The sequence below is a fragment of the Piliocolobus tephrosceles genome, chromosome 11 (genome assembly GCF_002776525.5).
Source record: "Piliocolobus tephrosceles isolate RC106 chromosome 11, ASM277652v3, whole genome shotgun sequence".
NCBI lineage: Eukaryota > Metazoa > Chordata > Mammalia > Primates > Cercopithecidae > Piliocolobus > Piliocolobus tephrosceles.
In genome coordinates this window covers 34,441,621-34,460,611 of record NC_045444.1, presented here as the reverse complement: position 1 = coordinate 34,460,611, position 18,991 = coordinate 34,441,621, and the positions used below count along the sequence as shown (strand labels likewise).

The 18,991-nt window shown below is 34.5% G+C and overlaps 1 protein-coding gene across 3 annotated transcripts in view; it reads right to left on the bottom strand.

The window, feature by feature from the left end:
* The window catches only part of EPC2 (enhancer of polycomb homolog 2), a 141,676-nt gene that overhangs the window by 36,249 nt on the left and 86,436 nt on the right, over window positions 1-18,991 (bottom strand). For 2 of the 3 annotated variants that reach the window (XM_023217458.2, XM_023217459.2), the window contains exon 3: window positions 8,243-8,388. In XM_023217458.2, coding sequence (XP_023073226.1) covers window positions 8,243-8,388 — 146 coding nt within the window. Of the gene's footprint in view, window positions 1-8,242; window positions 8,389-11,339; window positions 11,365-18,991 lie in introns of those variants that run through there. The other variant, XM_023217460.2, reaches the window with a different exon arrangement.

Genomic DNA, 18,991 nt, shown 5'->3' with positions numbered 1-18,991 from the left:
TATCTCTATTGTGGGTACAGCATCAACGTGAGTGGGGAAGAGCTACTTGTCACATATTATTATGTCACATGATTAAAAATATGCGAAATCACCACCTCACTATTTTTATACAGTATAAAAAGAGTTCCATCATTTAGCACCAGGCGCAGTGGCATGCAACTGTAGTCCTAGCTATTCGAGAGAGTCGCTTAAGCTCAGGAGTTCAAGTCTGATCTGGGCAGCATACTGAGAACCCCTACCTCTAAAAAAATTAAAAATAAAAATGTTCCATCATTTAGCATGTACTTCACTCACTAAAAAGCAGTAGAAACCAGCTACTTAACTGGCAAAAGAGTCTGGTAAATTTATTATTTCCAAGATAGCTCTGAGTTGATTTACATTATTTACTTATTATAGGGATGGGGAGATTAAAAAAAGTATCCTACCATATAGGCTTTTCTTCTAGATGGCTACTAGCTCTGTGAGGACAAGGACCACTTAGTTTGTTAATCAACAAAATCTGTAGTCTAGCAATTTCAATAAATATATTTTGAATACATAAATGAAGTATACGTAAAAATTAATGTATTTTAATTTATGAAACATTGAGTTAAGCAGTAATTTAATTTACAAAACAGTCAACTAGGAAGTTATTAAAAATTATCATCAGCCCATTAATGGGTTACAGAATGTGGGGAAGATAAGGGAAAAAACTTTAAGATGAATTTGCTACCTAAAGAAACTCATGACATGGCAATAAAGGTAAGACAAACACAAATTAATTAATAAGAGAACAATGTGAAAACTTTGGAACTGAGCATTACTATAATAAGATACAGGAAAGAGCAGGACAAATTTCCATCTGGGACTGCCTATATTGTGTTCAGGGTTGACAAGTGAACACCTCTTTGCTACACAACTTCTTTTTCACTTTACTTCCTTCAAATCTATGGTTTATTATTTGTGTAACAGCCTAAATACTACCAAAGACAGGCTTCCAAATAACAAGCATTTTCATCAAATTCAAAAAGAGTTAAATGACCACTTTTTACCTTACACTCTTCAAGAATGAATGACCACAGCTCAAAACCAACACAGTGTAATTGTAACATGATTCTAAATAGATAACACTGGAAACATCTTATTTATCAAATGACTCCTAATTTACACAATGCCACAAAATTACGGCAAGCCAATCTGAAATGAAAACATCAGCATTCAATGAAATCAAAATATACATAGTTACACATTTTGAGTATTCTGCATTAATTAAATTAAGGCAAAAACATTATCTTCTTCAAAGACCCCAGAAAATGGAAAAGGTCTTCAGACTATAACAACAAAGACTGGTAGAGTTATAAAGTTCTCCTGTCTTTGGGTAAGTGCTCAAACATAAACCATGTGCTACTTTTTTTAAAGGGACACATGTCTACATCAAAAAAGAAAATAGCTGTGTAAATTCTAAGACTGCTAATGCTATACAGCTAAATAAAATACTTTTCTCTCCCACAGAAGGGTGATACTAATCCATTAAAACACTTATGATCTTCATGCTTGAGATGACTATTTTAGAAGGATTTATCAATTCATTTCTTCCTCTAAATTTTCCACTATAGTTTTCTGATTCTCAACAGTGCCAACCCACATTGAACCACAAATAGAGTAAGGAAATTAGAATGATAAAATGATCACAAAAAAAAAAAAAAAAGATCTCCTCAATTCCATGAATAATCTTCTAAGGTCTTAAATAATCTTCTAAGAATTCTATTAATCTGCCATTTAGAAGACAATTCTAACTACATACTGATAGATCGCTAATGCTGAAACTAACCTTCTCTGTAGTCATAGGAATGACCCCCCTGATCTTTTCATAATACAAAGTTAAAACAAATCTGAATAAGACAACACTTTAAATGAGATGAAATGGAAGACATAAATTCAAATTACTTTTATAATCTGACTGCTCATTAACTTTATATAACATAATTATAAAATACATGTACACACACATTACAGCATGGTGTGGTAGTTTTAAAACTTTATTGTGTGATGGGGTTCACTGGGACTGCTTCAAAAGATCTAGACCAAATTTCATTTTTAATATACAAATACTTCAACATCATAGTAAAGAACATATCCATTTCAACATGCTACATACTAATTAAAAAATACAGGAGGCACCCTCTCCCATGTAAAAATGTACTTGTTCCTAGTGCACATGAGAACCACATTTTCCTAAATGCCACACTGATTTGGTGCATCTGCTTGTGGTCTGACCCAGCCACAGCATAATCAATAATGCAGTATCAAGGAAACAACTAAAATGCTGCATGATGTAAAAAAAACTGATGATGTGATTATTATATTGAGTTTAATTTGAATTTTGTAAGTACAATGAAGGTTGAGAACATGTATCGGTCAAAGTTTCTATTTGCAAGCAATAGATGGAATTTATTTACAAGTTACTGGATAGTTCTACATCTTCAGAAGTATTGGTGAATCAGGTTTGGAAGCCATAATGCCTAAAACCAGGCCACAGAACTGATCCAGTAGGGAAACCTCTGCCGCTGGTACTATGAACACCACCAGCATGAGGACTACAGCTGGAACAGCAAATAAGACTATGGTCTTAAGGTAGTCTATATCCCAAGGTGATAATTTTACTAAAAACTATTAGAAATATAGGACCTGGCATTACAGACAGAAGGAAAAACATAGAGCCATAAAAGGCATGGTACATTAGAGGACCAGAAAGTAGTTCAGCATGGCTGGAATCAGGAGGTACGGATTTCACTTTATAGACAGCGGAAGCTATTGAAGTTTTTCTTTTTTAAGAAGATGAATTTTTTTTTTGAGACGGAGTCTGGCTCTGTCGCCCAGGCTGGAGTGCAGTGGCCGGATCTCAGCTCACTGCAAGCTCCGCCTCCCAGGTTCACGCCATTCTCCTGCCTCAGCCTCCCAAGTAGCTGGGACTACAGGCGCCCGCCACCACGCCCGGCTAATTTTTTGTATTTTTAGTAGAGACGGGGTTTCACTGTGTTGGCCAGGATGGTCTCCATCTCCTGACCTTGTGATCCGCCCGTCTCAGCCTCCCAAAGTGCTGGGATTACAGGCTTGAGCCACCGCGCCGGCAGAAGATGAATTTTTAATAAAATAGCTGGTGGCAGAATAGCAGTGGTCCAGGTGAAAAATAATAAAAATAAGGGAACAGGGTACAGGCAACAAATACAGGTTGAGCAGCTCTAATCTATAAATCTGAAATGCTCCAAAATCCATTTTTTTTGAGTCCCAACATGATGCTACAAGTGTAAAATTCCACACCTGACATTATTTGACAGGTCACAATCAAAATGCAGTCAAAACTTTCTTTCATGCACAAAATTATTTAAAATTTAAATTATTTAAAATATTGTAAAAAGAATTAACTTTAGATTGTGTATATAAAGTATATATGAAACATACATAAATTTCATGTTTAGAGTTGGGTTCCATCCCCAAATCTCATTATATACCTGTAAATATTCCAAAATGTGAAATAATCTAAAACCCAAAACACTTCCGGTCCTAAACATTTTGGACAAGGTATACTCAACCTGCGTAACATTGTGGAACAAAAAACTGGTTTGATTCAGTGATGTTTGGGATGATTTTAAAGAAGTCAGCACTAAAGTGCAAACTGGCCAACTAGATGGAAGATGAAAATGATATCATTAATTAAGAAAGAGAGTATATTAGTCTGTTTTTGCACTGCTATAAAGAACTACCTAAGACTGGGTAATTTATAAAGAAGGGAGGTTTAATTGGCTCATAGTGCTGCAGGCTGTACAGGTAGCATGGCTGTGGAGGCCTCAAGAAACTTACAGTCATGGTGGAAGGCGAAGGGGAAGCAGGCACGTCTTATGTGGTGGGAGCAGAAGAAAGAGAGAGAAGGGGGAGGTGCTATACACTTTTAAACATTCTTGTGAGAACAAGTTTGTGAAACAATCTTGTGAGAACTTACTATCATGACAACAGCAAGGGGAAAATCCACTCTCATGTTCCAATCACCTACAGCAGGCCCTCCACAAACACTGGAGATCATAATTTGACATGGTATTTGAGCAGGGACACAAATCTAAACCATATCAGAGAGCAAAACTGGGGGAGGCAAAAGAGGTCTGGAAAAGTTAAATTTGAAATACTTGCACAGGTGGAAAGGTTCCACTAGAAATCCAGCTCTGGAGCTTGGTAGGTACAGGTATGGATTTGGGAACCAGCAAAAAAACTGTTAGCAGCTTAAGATAAATGAAAAAATGCAGGGGACAGATAACAAACGAAATATCAACATTGAAGATAAAGAGGAGATGAAGAAAGAATAAAATAATCAGGAAAATGTCCTGGTCAACATCATTCAATACTACAGGGATATTAAGTAGGATACAAGTTGAAAAGAGGCTCCTGATGACAATTAGGAGGCCACTGGTAACCTTAAACACTGCCATTTCAGTAAACTGAAATGAATTGTGATGTGGGTAAAAGGTAAACATAGGAAGCACCAAGTATAGCTAATTTTCTGAAAATTTAATTATGACAAAAAAAGAAGAGACATTGGGTGGTAGTTTGCAAAGAAAGATGGGGTCAAATGAAAGGGTTCTCCTGGAAATGGGGACTTGGGCACCTTTTGGGGCAGAGAGAGAAAGACTGAAGAAATGAGAGAAAAGGTAAGTGAAACTAAAATATTCAAGGACTATACAGGTACACAAGGAAGAGTTAGAAAGGGTGGAATTATGCTTCTACAAGAGAATAAAATGTAGTATGGAGGTAGATAGGAAGGAAAATGATGGAAAATGATTACCCAGGGTGTTAGAAGGAGAGTTCTGTTTTGGGCAGGAGTGGTCTTTCTATGGGAATGTGTGATAAGTGGAGAGCAGTAAAAGGTCAATAGGGTATAGAAGGTTAATCAGTAACTAAAAATAGGGTGTTCAATAGTTTAGGAATGAGATAAGGGTTTATACATTAAAACATTGAGGGTTATTGAAAGAAAATATTATTTATTTTAGAGAAAATCCTATAAAAGAGAATGCCATTTACGATGGCTTGTGATTTTTAAAAATTAACTTTAATCTCAAATATTTAGAAAACTTGTAAGAATAAAACATTTCAAAGAACACTGTATATCCCTTTAGACCAAGACTTATGTATTGTTAGCTTTTATATTTGCTTTAACATCTGTGTGCATTCAAGCTCTAATCGTGTGTGTGTGTGTATACAATTTTTTTTCTGATCCTTTTGAGAGTAGGAAGTTACATATATCATGGCTCTTTGCTCCTAGATACTTAAGTGTATATTTCTTAAGAATAGAGATATTTTCTTTCTTAATCACAGCTGTCAACTTTAGTAAATTTAACATTGAAAATATTAAGTAATCTACTCTCTCTATTCCAATATCGTCAATTGACACAAAAATAGTCTTCATAACATCCCCCCACTCCCATCCAGTACAAGATTCAGTCTCAGGTTAGGTACTGCAATTAGTTGTCAAGTTGCAAAGAAGATATTAAATCAAATAATTTGATAACATTCAATTCAGGGGTTTGTCAAATCTCTTTCTTTCATTCAGCGCTTTGATAAAACCTGACAAACCCTGAATTGAATTAGTTATCAATGAAGGAAAGGGATAAAAAATGGATGGATCTGAGTTTGGGAGTTACTGAAGAGATAAGGATTACAAGATTATGTAGGGTAAGGCAGTAAGTTCAGTTTTCAAAAGGATAAACTTGAGAGGACTGTGGACCATCTACGTGAAGATGTCAATAGGCAAAACCAAAAGGGGGGAAAATCCTGGAGTTTGAGAAAGAGATGTCAATAGGCAAAACCAAAAGGGGGGAAAAATCCTGGAGTTTGAGAAAGAGGTCAAGGCCAAAGGTAATACATTATTATATCTACAAAAATATTCACGGAGCTGATATTACACAAAAATATGTAGGATAAGAACACCAAGAACAGAATTTCAAGTAACCCTGATGTTCACAGGAGTTGAATGAAAGGGATCAAGCAAAAGAAAGAAGGAATGGTCATGAGAAACAATAAAACCAGAGGGAATAAACTGTATTTTTATTTTTTTAAAAAAGGTAAAGACTGCTCCAAGATATGAGAGCACAAATGAGGTCTATCCTTTTGTTGTTTTCTATTAACCTAATAAATGGCAGTTTAATCACAAACTTGATTCCTTGTCCTTGTCCTGGGACCTAGTACTATGCCAGTCCCCATAAAGGAAAAGTAAGGAGATCCATAAATTAACAGATTAGGGAATGGAATGAAGATGACCCTTTGTTATCTTTAATCCTTGATTCTAATACAGGACCATTATTTTGTTCCAATGACAAAATCTCCACTTTTACTTCCACTGCTGAAAGTAGATGCTATCACGCTCTGTGCCTAGCGAGTTGTTTCACAGCCTAGAAACTTGTCCCTGAGCAAAGAGAACTAAAATAGGATGGGGCTGATTGTATGTGTACACTTAACTGTATTGCTTACATGCTTTTTTTGCTTATCCTGTCTCCACTTGGATAATATGCTGAACAAGGGCAGAATTTTTGTCATCTGTCTTACTGCTATCACCTGCCTTGTCCACCTGGACACTAAATATTACTTACTGACTGAAAGAAAGCAAACTACAGAACAGAGAGCTGAAGGCTTCTGATGATATCATCTCAGCCACTATGAGTAGTTTCTGAGCAATCACAGAAAATCATAAAAATACCAAAAGGCTGATCTAGTCTAGGATTGCTAAGAAAATTTACATCTAAAGAAAAACTGAAACTCTATCTGATGCCTGTGACTAAAATCCCAGGAAAACTGTAAGTCACCAATTACAAGGAACATCAATTCGGTACTTTTTTAGAAATCCCAACAAAAAACCAAGTAAGACAATCTCTCAAAAACCAGTAACGTGAAGTTTGCAAAATTCAATTTTAAAAATGTACTTCTTTGAATAGTACAGTGGATATTACTTTTCATCAAAATGGGGGGAAAAACTGACAGGCTAAATATGCAGCAAAGTCATTTTCCAAAGGAAAATGCTCTGAAGAGCTTGTAATGCCTTACAGATTAAAAAGATTTAAGTTGTAGGGCAAAATAATGAATTTGTATGGGTAAACTAATAAAAAGTTTTAACAATCCACTGTAAAAAGTTTATTTGCAACTCTATCTCTAACTTCTTAGTAGATTAATAACAATTAGCACATTAATATACTACACAGGTACACCAAAAATTATGTTTAAAAATAGTTTATTTTAAAAATCTAATTACAGTATCAACACATGCTCACGATAAATTTGGAAAACACAGAAAAATAGGATAAAGAGCATAAAAATCACCAACAATTCCAGCACCCAAAATATAACCATTGTTAGCATTTTGTTGTAAACTTCCTTATTCTTTTGCTTTCTATGCACATGTATAAATATAAATGATTTAAACAAACCTCAAAGTTTTCCACATAAAGAGTTCTGTATCCTGTTTTCTAAATCTGATATTATATAATGTACAATTTCCTACGGCACTAGACATCCTTCAAAATCATGATTTTTAATGGCTGTGTTACAGTATACCCCAGAGACATCTTATTTATTCTGAACATTCTTGCTCAAAAATCACTGGCATTTTTTCTAATTATTTTTCTTGTGAACAATTCCGAGAGATGAGATTATTAAATCAAAGTGTATAAACATTTTTAGGCTCCTGACTTATACTGCTTAACTGCTTTCTAGAAAGACAGTACCATTTTAAGTTACCTGTGCCATATATGAAGTATCTCACTAAAGAATATTCTTTTGTGAATAATTTTTCCCTCACTGAAAAACTGAAATAATGTACAAGTAATTAAAATTAAAATCCATTTAAAATGATGAGTACCTTAACATCTGAGCAAGATTTGACATAAGATGACTGCCTTAGAGATCCAAGCAAGCATATTTAGTTATGGAAGCAGCAATACTAGTCATATGGAAAGGATCAAGAAAATATTGTAACATTGTAACTAGTATTATTTTTATCCAAACAGGAAAACAGTCAGAACAGTACTCTTCATACTCTCATTCAAGGAAATTGTGCTTAAATACTCTATTCAAGGAACATTGTAAACAGAAATTCCAGGATGTCAGGAAAAGAAATCCAAGAAACAGTAAAATTTAACACATTCAGGTCTTTAAAAAAAATGCAAAATAAAGGTGCAAATTGGGTTAACTAGAAGATAAGAGACATCTTTACATGGTACAGTACCTGATTAGAACTGGCTTTTTCAAGTCTGTCAATCATAATTTCAAATTGCAAAGGCTTAATTTCCATCTTTCTGTTAAGTCTATTTAATAAAGTCTCATCTTCTGAATCCATATCATAATCTGGTTGCTCGTTGTCTAGATTAAAAGCTAGAAAAGAAAGAAAAATTCTTTAAACTCAGGAGAAATTATGAAATTATACAGTGTTCATCATATTTGACTACAGACTGCTTCTAAATTATAGTACACTGACTAAAGGGGAGCTCAGGAGCAGGTATCTAAAATTAATTTCAGAGACTTACTGCATAGTGGAAGAAAAAACAAAATTTTGCTTTATATATGATTTAAAATTTAAACAGTAAAAATGCTAAGAAATATTTTATTTTGAAAATATATAACAATATAAAACAGCCACTATAAAAAAGATGACATGTATATATTGACATGGTAGTCTGGTAGCATAATGAGAAACTTTGCCAAAATTAAGAATTGAGAAACAAGCTCAAGAACAAAGAGTATAATGGAAATGATGTTTCAAATTACTGAGGATAAAACAGATATTTAATGGGGAAAAAAAGGTGTTGGCATAACAGACTAGTTATCTTAAAAAAATTAAGCTGAATTCCTACCCTACTTCTAATACCAGTAAGTGACATGTATTCAACAAAATTTTATGGTAAAAAGTAAAACACATAAAAATACTAGAAGAAAATACAGGGTGGGAATGTAGTATGGGTAGCAACTCAGAAGCCATAACACTGATTAAAAATAGACTGATTTGACTATATAAAATTTTAAAATTTCTACTCAGAAAAAAATCAGAAGACAAAGAACAAAAAGAAAAACATGTACTATATAAACAAAAGGCTGATGTTCTTAAAGATTTCTTGCAAATTAGAAAAAAACTAGTAACTCAGCAAATACTGGCAAATGATGTGAATTGGTATTTTAGTGGAGAATAAATATCAATTACTTTTTTTTTTTTTTTTGAGGCAAGGTCTCATTCTGTCTGTTGCCCAGGCTATAGTGCAATGGCATAATCTTGCTCACTGCAATCTCTGTCTCCTGGGCTCAAGCAATTATCCCACCTCAGTCTCCCGAGCAAAGTTGGGACTACAGGTGAACACAATCACACCCAGCTAATTTTGCATTTTTGGTAGGGATGGGGTTTCCCCATGTTGCCCAGGCTTGTCTGGAACTCCTGGGCTCAAGTGATCTGTCTGCCTCAGCCTTCCAAAGTGCTGGAATTATAGGCATGAGCCACCACGTCCAGCTAAGAATAGATGCCAATGACTTTTAAACATACAAAAAGTTTAACTTCAATGATAGCTAAATATACAATAATAAGACAATAGGTTTCACTCAGCAGACAAAGATCTAAAACTTGATAATATGCTACTGTAGAAAGAATAGCGGAAGAAAGCCCTCTCAAACCATGTGTGTAGGCAATTATAAACTGGTATTTAGTTTCATTAAAAATATATCCTATTGAACTTGGCGATTCTATTTCTAGGATTCATCTTACATATAAACGTACACAGAAACAAAAGATATATACACAGGGTATTAGTTATGACATTGCAAGAAGTAAAAAATATAAAACAAACAATATGTGTAGGATTAGATAAATGACAGTTTACACATACATGGACTATACAGACTGAAGCTCTAAGAAAGACACTGACCCATGTATACTGACATAGAATGAAACTGATCTTCATTAATATTAAATGAAAAAAGCTAAGGGGTGGAATCGTATATATAGTACACTAATATATGTGTTTTAAAAAGGACAAGGATGGATATATATACACGTATTTGTAAATGCACAGGATATTTTTGAAAGAATACTTAAAACTAGTAATCTCTATTTCTGGATAAGGGGACTACAAAACGAGGGGTTCAAGGATGGTGAAAGAATTCTCTTTGTTCCCATTTGTATTGTTTGACATTTTAAGCATGTACACGTATAAGTTATTAAACTATAAAGGGTAAAAAAACTAAAGTGCCACAAATTATGTGTTGAAATTACATGACAAGATTTAAAGTAAGGCAGTAAAAGAGATATCAATAACCAACAGATTGGTTATACAGAAGCTGTCTGTGCAGCGATGTGTAAATGAGTATCCTACATTCATACCACGTGAAATGTCCTGGCATTCGCAGATTCAGCATTACATTCTTAAAGGTACTAACAAAGGAATAGGAACAGATGTATATAATTATATAATTTTAGTAAAATCAACCTCCTACTACAGACCGTACTGATGGAGTTAAAATATCTAAAGGCATTTGCTTTATAATCGGTCAATGACTACATCTCAAAAATCTAGACTTCAGTTCATCACTTAAGAAATTTTTACCACTAGATAACAATAATAAAAACAAAAATAAATGTTGGCTAACACTTATAAACTTATACAGCACTTACTATGGGCAAGGTAGTACTCAAAGTGCTTTAAACATACTAAATTAACTGTCACAACCATCCTATGTGGTAGGCAGTATTTTATCTCCCAATGAATCTCACTTTCTAAAATTTGTAAGTGTTATTGTATTTAAGTATGTGATATAATCTAAAGTTAAATCAGAGGAGTTATAGCTATTGGTGAACTAACGACAAATACTATTTTGTAAGTATGATTCATTTAAAATATTATTGAGAATAAAATGCATTTTTCTCTTATCTTTTATGTAAAACCTTGTCTTTATTACATGATAATCAATAATTCAAAAGCATGCTTTTAAAAAGTCAATTTGATCTGCATCAAAGTCAATGACAGAATGATACAGAGCTCATAAACTACATAGATTACTAAAAATTACTCTTCCTTTCACAAAGGATGTTGTATTTGCAAATGCACATAATGACAGTCCAATGATCTGCCTAAATCCACATACTAACAACAAACAGTCAATAAAATCAGGTAGTCGATACAGCTAGGAGACATTTTAGAGAAAGATTTAGGAAAGTGTGGAGCAGAGTTAACACAATATACTGAATTTATAAGTTAAACAGAAGTTTTCAAAAGTTCAAGGGCAAGGCTATATATACAAATTTTGCATGACCATCTTTTATACACCTACCTAATCTTACTCACCTCTTGTTCCTCCACCTCCTATCTGCTCTATCTTCTTATTCTATTCTTACAAAAGCCAGCACCCCAGCTTGTGAGGCAGGGGAAGGAACAAGAAAAGCTGGGAAATAGTTTAGAAAAATTAATAGTGAGAATTTATAGGAGATCTGACAGTGTGTTAAATCAGAACCAGGGCAAAGACTTGCACTAGCACTCTAAGTATTCTATACTACCATTTCTCTTTCACTCAAAACCCATGTAAGAATCATTATAGATTTTGGAGATTTTTGTTGCTTTTAAGCCAGGTACAGGTGCTTGTCTGTACCTCTCCTTACCTCAGGTTATATTATCTCCTCTACCAAAGAGAGGTATAAATTCTTTAAAAGCAGTGATTACTTTAGTCATACCTGTATACTCCCTACATGGCACTTAGAGAAACAAAAAGAAAAAAAGGACATACTAAAAGCTACTGAATAAAAATAGCATTTCTAAAATGTATAAATATAAAAAGAAATTCTTTTAAACTACAAGCAGAATATTTTTTAAGTTGATTGATACCTCACTTTTTGAAACCCAGATAGCTTTCTCCTGCTAAAAATACCACTTTTACAAATAGTGGGTTAGTTCCATAGGTCAGTCCACCAAACAAAATAGATAAAACAATAATACCTCCCACCTTAACGTAAAGAAGGGTGGGGGCAGACAGGACACTTGACAACTTCTTGATGTACTAGAGCAACAGAATTAAGATACTGATAAAGCTAATAAGGGCATGTGTCTATGTGTACATGTAAGACTGCCTGTAGTGAAGTTAACCAAGAAGGAAAGGAAAGGAAAGGAAAGAAAAGGAAAAGGAAAGGAAAAGAGAAAAGAAAAAAAATAAGGGAATTTAAGAGGGTGCATGACTACTATTAGAAGAAGAAAGGAAGTAGGAAGGAAAGTAGATGAGAAGTTCCTTGCAGTAGCCATCAGGTAGCTACCACTGCTCAGGAAAATTTGGTTGCTCTCTGGCAAAAGAGCAACAGCTTCTGCGTAGGTAAGAAAGTGGGTATAACCTGCTGTTTGAATATATAAAGCATTCACACACTGACTGGTTATAGCTTACAAAATATATATAGTTAGTCTAAAATTAGTTGGTAAAGCAAATATTACTTCTAATTAAAAGTACCTTTCAAAGTTCCTTCGTACTTGGCCATGTTCATATTTAAGTATCTAATAAGCACAGCTATTTAATGGAATGAAAATACAGAAAACCCGGGAGAAGAAATGATAAGAGAAAATTTTCCGGGGTCAAAATATGGCAAGATATTTTCAGATTAAAGGGGGCTTACCAAGCATGGTGAAAGAGTTGGTATTATTATTCTGAGACTACTGTGACAAAACAGGGGGATTATGCAGATATCCTTGAGAAGTGATATTAAAAAAAAATTAAGTGTGGAAAAAAAGTAACTGTAGAAAAAAGTGTGGAAGGTTAAAACCTTTAGTTTTGAATTAGAGAAGTAGTAATAATATAAATTCATGATGTATTTTATCTCAAAGTTTTTTTAAGTGCATATTTCATAGGTCAGGTCCATTAATCAATCTTAGAGACATGGTCAACCCAGTAGTAATGAATACCCCAAGGACCCAACTTACAGTCTCCAAATAAAATTTCCCACTAAAAGAAACAAGAGCACCTGTGGAAATGACTGACTTCAGATCTGGGCCAGGAAAACATGTAAGGTAACCCTAACACAGTTTAGTTTTCTTGCTTTCTGGTATAATATTATCATTTCAAAAAAACCTCAAGAGCAAACCTGAATAGGTTCCTACTGGCCAAAAGCAGCAATAAGGATAATAAATTCAATGGATTGAAATATAATACAAATGTATAAATCCATGATCCATAAAGATTTTAAAACAAAACAAACATTCTCATAATCATTTCTGGAGAGTACTAAAAAAAAATCAATCTTCATCGGGAAGTATGTAATTTTTCAATGTTTCTCTTCTTTTGTGATGTCAGCAACCATAAATGACAATTACCTTGATTCACTAACTCATTAGGGGTTGCAAAATAGTAATTTTTTATCATTCCTGCTTGATTTACATTAGGTGGAATACTTCTATAAAGAGAACCTTCCTCTTTCTCAATTATTCAGAGATCCTGAAATACAGTTCACAGAAAAGAAAGATAAATGCTTGCTTCCTGATTAAAAGAATCTTAAGAGACTGACTAACCAGCTACAACATATGGAAATTTTCTGGATCCCGACTCAAAAGTATCAACTGTTAAAAAAAAAGTAAGATAAATGAGATCAATTATCTTATAAGACAGTCAAGAAATATGCACACTGACTAAGTATTTGATGAATTAAGAAAACGACGTTTTTCTTTTAAGGAGTGATGTGATATTATTCTAATAGTATTATTAAATATTAATAGTATTACTATAATACTTTTAGATAATATTGTAACTATGCTTTAACATCCCCAGATCAAATAATGTTGGGATGGCTATAAAATCATGGTGGTGGAAGAAAAGGTGTAAGTATAGAGAAACAATATTGGCCAGTAGTACATGGCAGTTCATTATTATTATTTTTACTTCTGAATGTTAAAATTTTTCTATAACGTTTTTAAAAAGCTAAATATGTAGAATATATAACGAATCTCTTTAAAAATTCAGTAAGAAAATGACCCAGAGAAAAATGGACCCCAAGATATGAAAAGGTAATCTACATAAACATGTTTAACTTCACTTGTGATTGATGAGACAAATTTAAATTCACAAATACCAATTCATACCCATCAAACTGAAAAAAATTGTAAAGTTTCACAGTAACAAGTGTTGATAAAAATATGAGACAACAAGAACTCTCATACACTACTGGTGAAAATATAAACGTATCAGTTTGAAGAACAATTCTGCAGTATCTAAAGTTAAACGTGTACATTTTATACAACTCAGCAATTCTACTTTTAGGCCCACATCCTACCTAGAAAAGCTCTCATAAATGTGGACAAGAATGACACGCACAAGGCCATTCATAACGTTATATTCATATAAGCAAAAAAAAGTCCATCAATAAGAATAGGAAAACTGAGATATATTTATAAAAAATATTTATGAAATGAAAACTATGTTTACATAAAAATATGCACACAAATGTTCATAGCAACTTTATTCATAATAGCCAAAAATCAGAAACAATTCAAATGTCCCTCAATGATAAAAAAATCAAACAAACTGTAGTACATGAAATTATACTCAGCAATAAATAAGATCAAACTACTGACACATGCAACAACTTGGATCATCTCAATGGAATTAGGCTGAATAAAAAAATAAAATAAAAAAGAAATCAATTCCAAAAGGTTATAGACGTACTGTAGATTTCACTTATATAACATTCCTTAAAATGACAAAATAATAGAAATGGGTAACAGATTAGTTGCTGTAAAACAAGGGCAATAAATGCATCTGTCTCGTAGGATTCTTGTAGAAATTAAATGAAATAATTTGTGCATATTATACTGCCCTCTACAGAGTATGTGTTCAATGAAGTCAAGCAATTATTATTACTGAACTTCATTACTATACTTTATTAGTAGATCAAGCTATCCTCTAATATAGCGAGAAGTGAAAGTCAAGTACTACACAATTTTACAGGTCTTTTTAATATTAATGTTCTTAATAATTGGTGTATACAGAAATCATGGTTTTTAGTTTAAATAATTTAAAGTGTCAACTATGAAGAAGTGGAAACTATAATATTGTATTGCAAAAAAAGTACTTCTTTCTGCCTCTCTGAAGGTTAACACTTTCCATGTATGAGCTGCTACATCTATTTCTCTGGCTTATTTTTTTAAAGATTAATGTATACCCAATGTGCTTTTGATTTATAAAACTTAAAGTTACTAGGGCTTCAATGGGGAAACATTTCAAATTAATTCATAGTAAAAAAAAAAAAAAAAAAAAAAAAAGGAGGCGGGGGATAACCATGTATCCAACCATGGTTACATGTAGGAATAATTTTTTCTATTATTCTGTGAGTCCATATATATAAAATTCTAATTTAAAGCAAAAATGAAGTAATAAACAACCAGGCGTGGAGACTTGTTAAGTAAAAGACAAGTGATATCACAAATGATTTCTTTTCCTGTATATTTTCCATTTTCTTGGAAAAGTGGTTCTAAGCTACTTTCCAGTGGATTCCAATTATTTCTTTGGTTAAAATAGTCTAGCCCAAGGAACGGCAAACTATGGCCTGCGAGACAAGTCTGGTATGCAGATTGTTTTTGGTAAAGCTGTGAAAATGTAAAACAAAACAAACAAACAAACTTGTTTTACATTTTTAATGGACACTTTTAAAAGTAATAATAAAAAGGGTTGGGTGCGGTGGCTCACGGCTGTAATCCCAGGACTTTGGGAGGTTATGGTGGAAGATTGCTTGAGTCCAGGAGTTCAACACCAGCCTGGGCAACATAGTGAAACTCCCTCACTACAAAAAACACAAAAAAACAGCTGGGGGCAGTGGCGTAAGCCTGTAGTACCAGCTACCTGGGAGGCTGAGGTGGGAGGATTGCTGGAGCCCAGGAGCTCAAGGATGCGGTGAGCTATGAGGGCGCCACTGCACTCCCACCTGAGTGACAGAGTAAAACTCTGTATCAAAAAACAAAACAAAACCAAACGAAAAAACAAAGCCAGAGAGAAAGAAAAGAGAAAGGTAATAATAAAAAGGAAGAGGAGAAAAGGAGAAGAATATGTTATAGAGATCAACTGTGGTCTCCCAGAACTCAATATATTTACTAACTAGCCCTTCACACAAAAAAGATTTGCTAATCCCTAGTTTAAGTTAGTTAGGAAAAATAAAGTATTTCTGAGAAACTGGGAATGTGAAAGATAAGAAAAGGCTGTTAAGGAAGTACAATTTTCAAAATTTCACTCTTTGTGGTATGGTTTCTTCTCTAGGCCCTCTCTCCAGCTTCATCATCCATATACAGAGAAAACAATCTTATGTGATATTATCAAGAGACACTGTTGGAATACTCTTAGGGTATTGGAATACTCTTAGGGAATAACAGCAAGAAATCTATTATTCTTTAAAAAATTAAAATCATCCTTAAGGACTGACTAGCTCTAAAAAGTTCAAGTCTGAATTTGGCCAGTAATTTATTTCTGGGCCTCTGAAGTTAGCTTCTTGTTTTTTATTAACTGAAAAAAACCAAGAGCTATTCACTTATATTTTGAATTGACCACTATAATTTGATTTACATTATTATGAAAAATACAAATATGTCTGCTATAACATGACAGACATTCCTAAAAAAAATTCTTTATAAGCAAAATTGTATACAAAGATACAGGTTTATAAAAAAACTTATCATTTTGTTGTCAGAGTCCAAACAAACTATAAATACTATTTTAGATGACCACATATGCTACTCAGAGTGGCTGGCTACTACTTCAAGGGATATTAAAAATAGACAAAAATGGCCAGGCACAGTGGCTCATGCCTGTAATCCGAGCACTTTGGGAGGCCAAGGTGGGCAGATCACCTGAGGTCAGGAGTTCAAGACCAGCCTGGCAAACATGGTGAAATACCGTCTCTACAAAACACAGAAAAATTAGCTGGGCACGGTAGCGCGCACCTATAGTCTCAGTTACTTGGGAGGCTGAGGCAGGAAAATCGCTTGAACCCGGGAGGCAGAGGCTGCAGTGAGCCGAGATCGTGCCACTGCACTCCAGCCTAGGCAACAGAGTAAGACCACATCTCAAAGAAAAAAAAAAAAAGACAAAAATAACGGAATGGAATCACTGACTTGTGGGTGCTGAGACAAACAGACTCAAACAGTGCAATAGAGCACTGTTTGAGGGCGTCAGGAGAAAATGCAACCAGTCATTAGATAAGAGTTGTGCGCCGGGCGCGGTGGCTCAAGCCTGTAATCCCAGCACTTTGGGAGGCCGAGACGGGCGGATCACGAGGTCCGGAGATCGAGACCATCCTGGCTAACACAGTGAAACCCCGTCTCTACTAAAAAAATACAAAAAACTAGCCGGGCGAGGTGGCGGGCGCCTGTAGTCCCAGCTACTCGGAAGGCTGAGGCAGGAGAATGGAGTAATCCCGGGAGGCGGAGCTTGCAGTGAGCTGAGATCGGGCCACAGCACTCCAGCCTGGGCGACAGAGCCAGACTCCGTCTCAAAAAAAAAAAAAAAAAAAAAAAAAGAGTTGTGCAAGACTGCGGGTACACCTCTCTGGGAAAGGGACCCCTTATGTACAGGCAGTCATTTTGAATTTTCTTAGAATAATAGAATTGAAAGAACTCTTTGACCCTTCCCAACAAAGACTTTACTTTATTTCCTGATACTAGCTCCCCTTGGTGAGGAAAAACCATAAAAGAGCCAGAACAACTTCCATGTAGTACTGACATTCACTCTTTTTTATCAATTGTTACAAAAGACTGCAAATTCTCTGTGGTAGCTTTTTGTAAATAAATGAGATACTGTTTATAAATCTTACCAATCAGTAAATGAACAATGAGCTCAGTACTTTCCCCACTATACCACACAGAAGCTAAATTGAACCTTTCTAATCATAATAGCAGTAAGGAAAAATTCTTTGGGCTGTCAAAGGGAGCAAAGATATAGATAAATCAAAAGATTATTTTTGTTAGACTTAAACATTTAAGCTTTCCAACATTTATCTATGAATTATCAATGGTGGGGTTTTTTAATGTAAACAGAAGCAATATCCATCTTTATACAAAGCCCCTACTTTCATACAACTTTAAATTTCTGGCCAGCCACAGTGGCTCACGCCTGTAATCCCAGCACTTTGGGAGGCCGAGGTAGGTGGATCACCTGAAGTAAGGAGTTCGAGATCAGCCTCGTCAACGTGGTAAACCGTCTCTACTAAAAATACAAAAACTAGCTGGCTGTGGTGGCGGCCACCTGTAATCCTAGCTACTCGGGAGGCTGAGGCAGGAGAATGGCTGGAACCTGGGAGGCAGAGGTTGTCGTGAGCAGAGATTGTGCCATTGCACTCCAGCCCGGGTGACAAGAGTGAAATTCTGCCTAAAAAAAAAAAAAAAAAAAAAAAAAAAAATCCTAAATGTTTACTTCTGGAAATTATTTGTCAATATCTAAACCTCTTGATAGCAGGCAACTAAACAAGACAGAAACACAAGCACACCTTGTTTCTAAAGGTGGTTATTTTGAGTATTAACAACAGCACTCAGCAAAAATGTCATTCACTTAAAATCTCATTGGTCTACCTCCTCTTCCAACTCTGTATTTCCTTTCTTATATAACTTTTCAAAACTATTTTTACTACTCCAATGAATCCAGTAACAACCAACACTGACTGTACCTCAAGTACAACATGTATAACTGTGTCTCTTCCAAATTAGGTTAGGTACTAATACCAAATGGCAAAGAGAAAATAGAAGCAAGGGTATTCTAAAGAGAGCAGCAGGAACAAAGACAGGAAAGCAGAGAGGATATCCTTAACTGCAAGAGATAAAAATTATCAAAAACGAAGCTGGATAAAAGCTATATGATACAAATCAATTTTCAAGCAGGACCATATGTTCAATGAAGTTGTATGCACATATATAAAATCTAGATTTAAAGAAAGCAGAATTGAATAGTTTACAAGTCTAGCAATAGTGCTGTTGTATATCTTTCAGTGAAA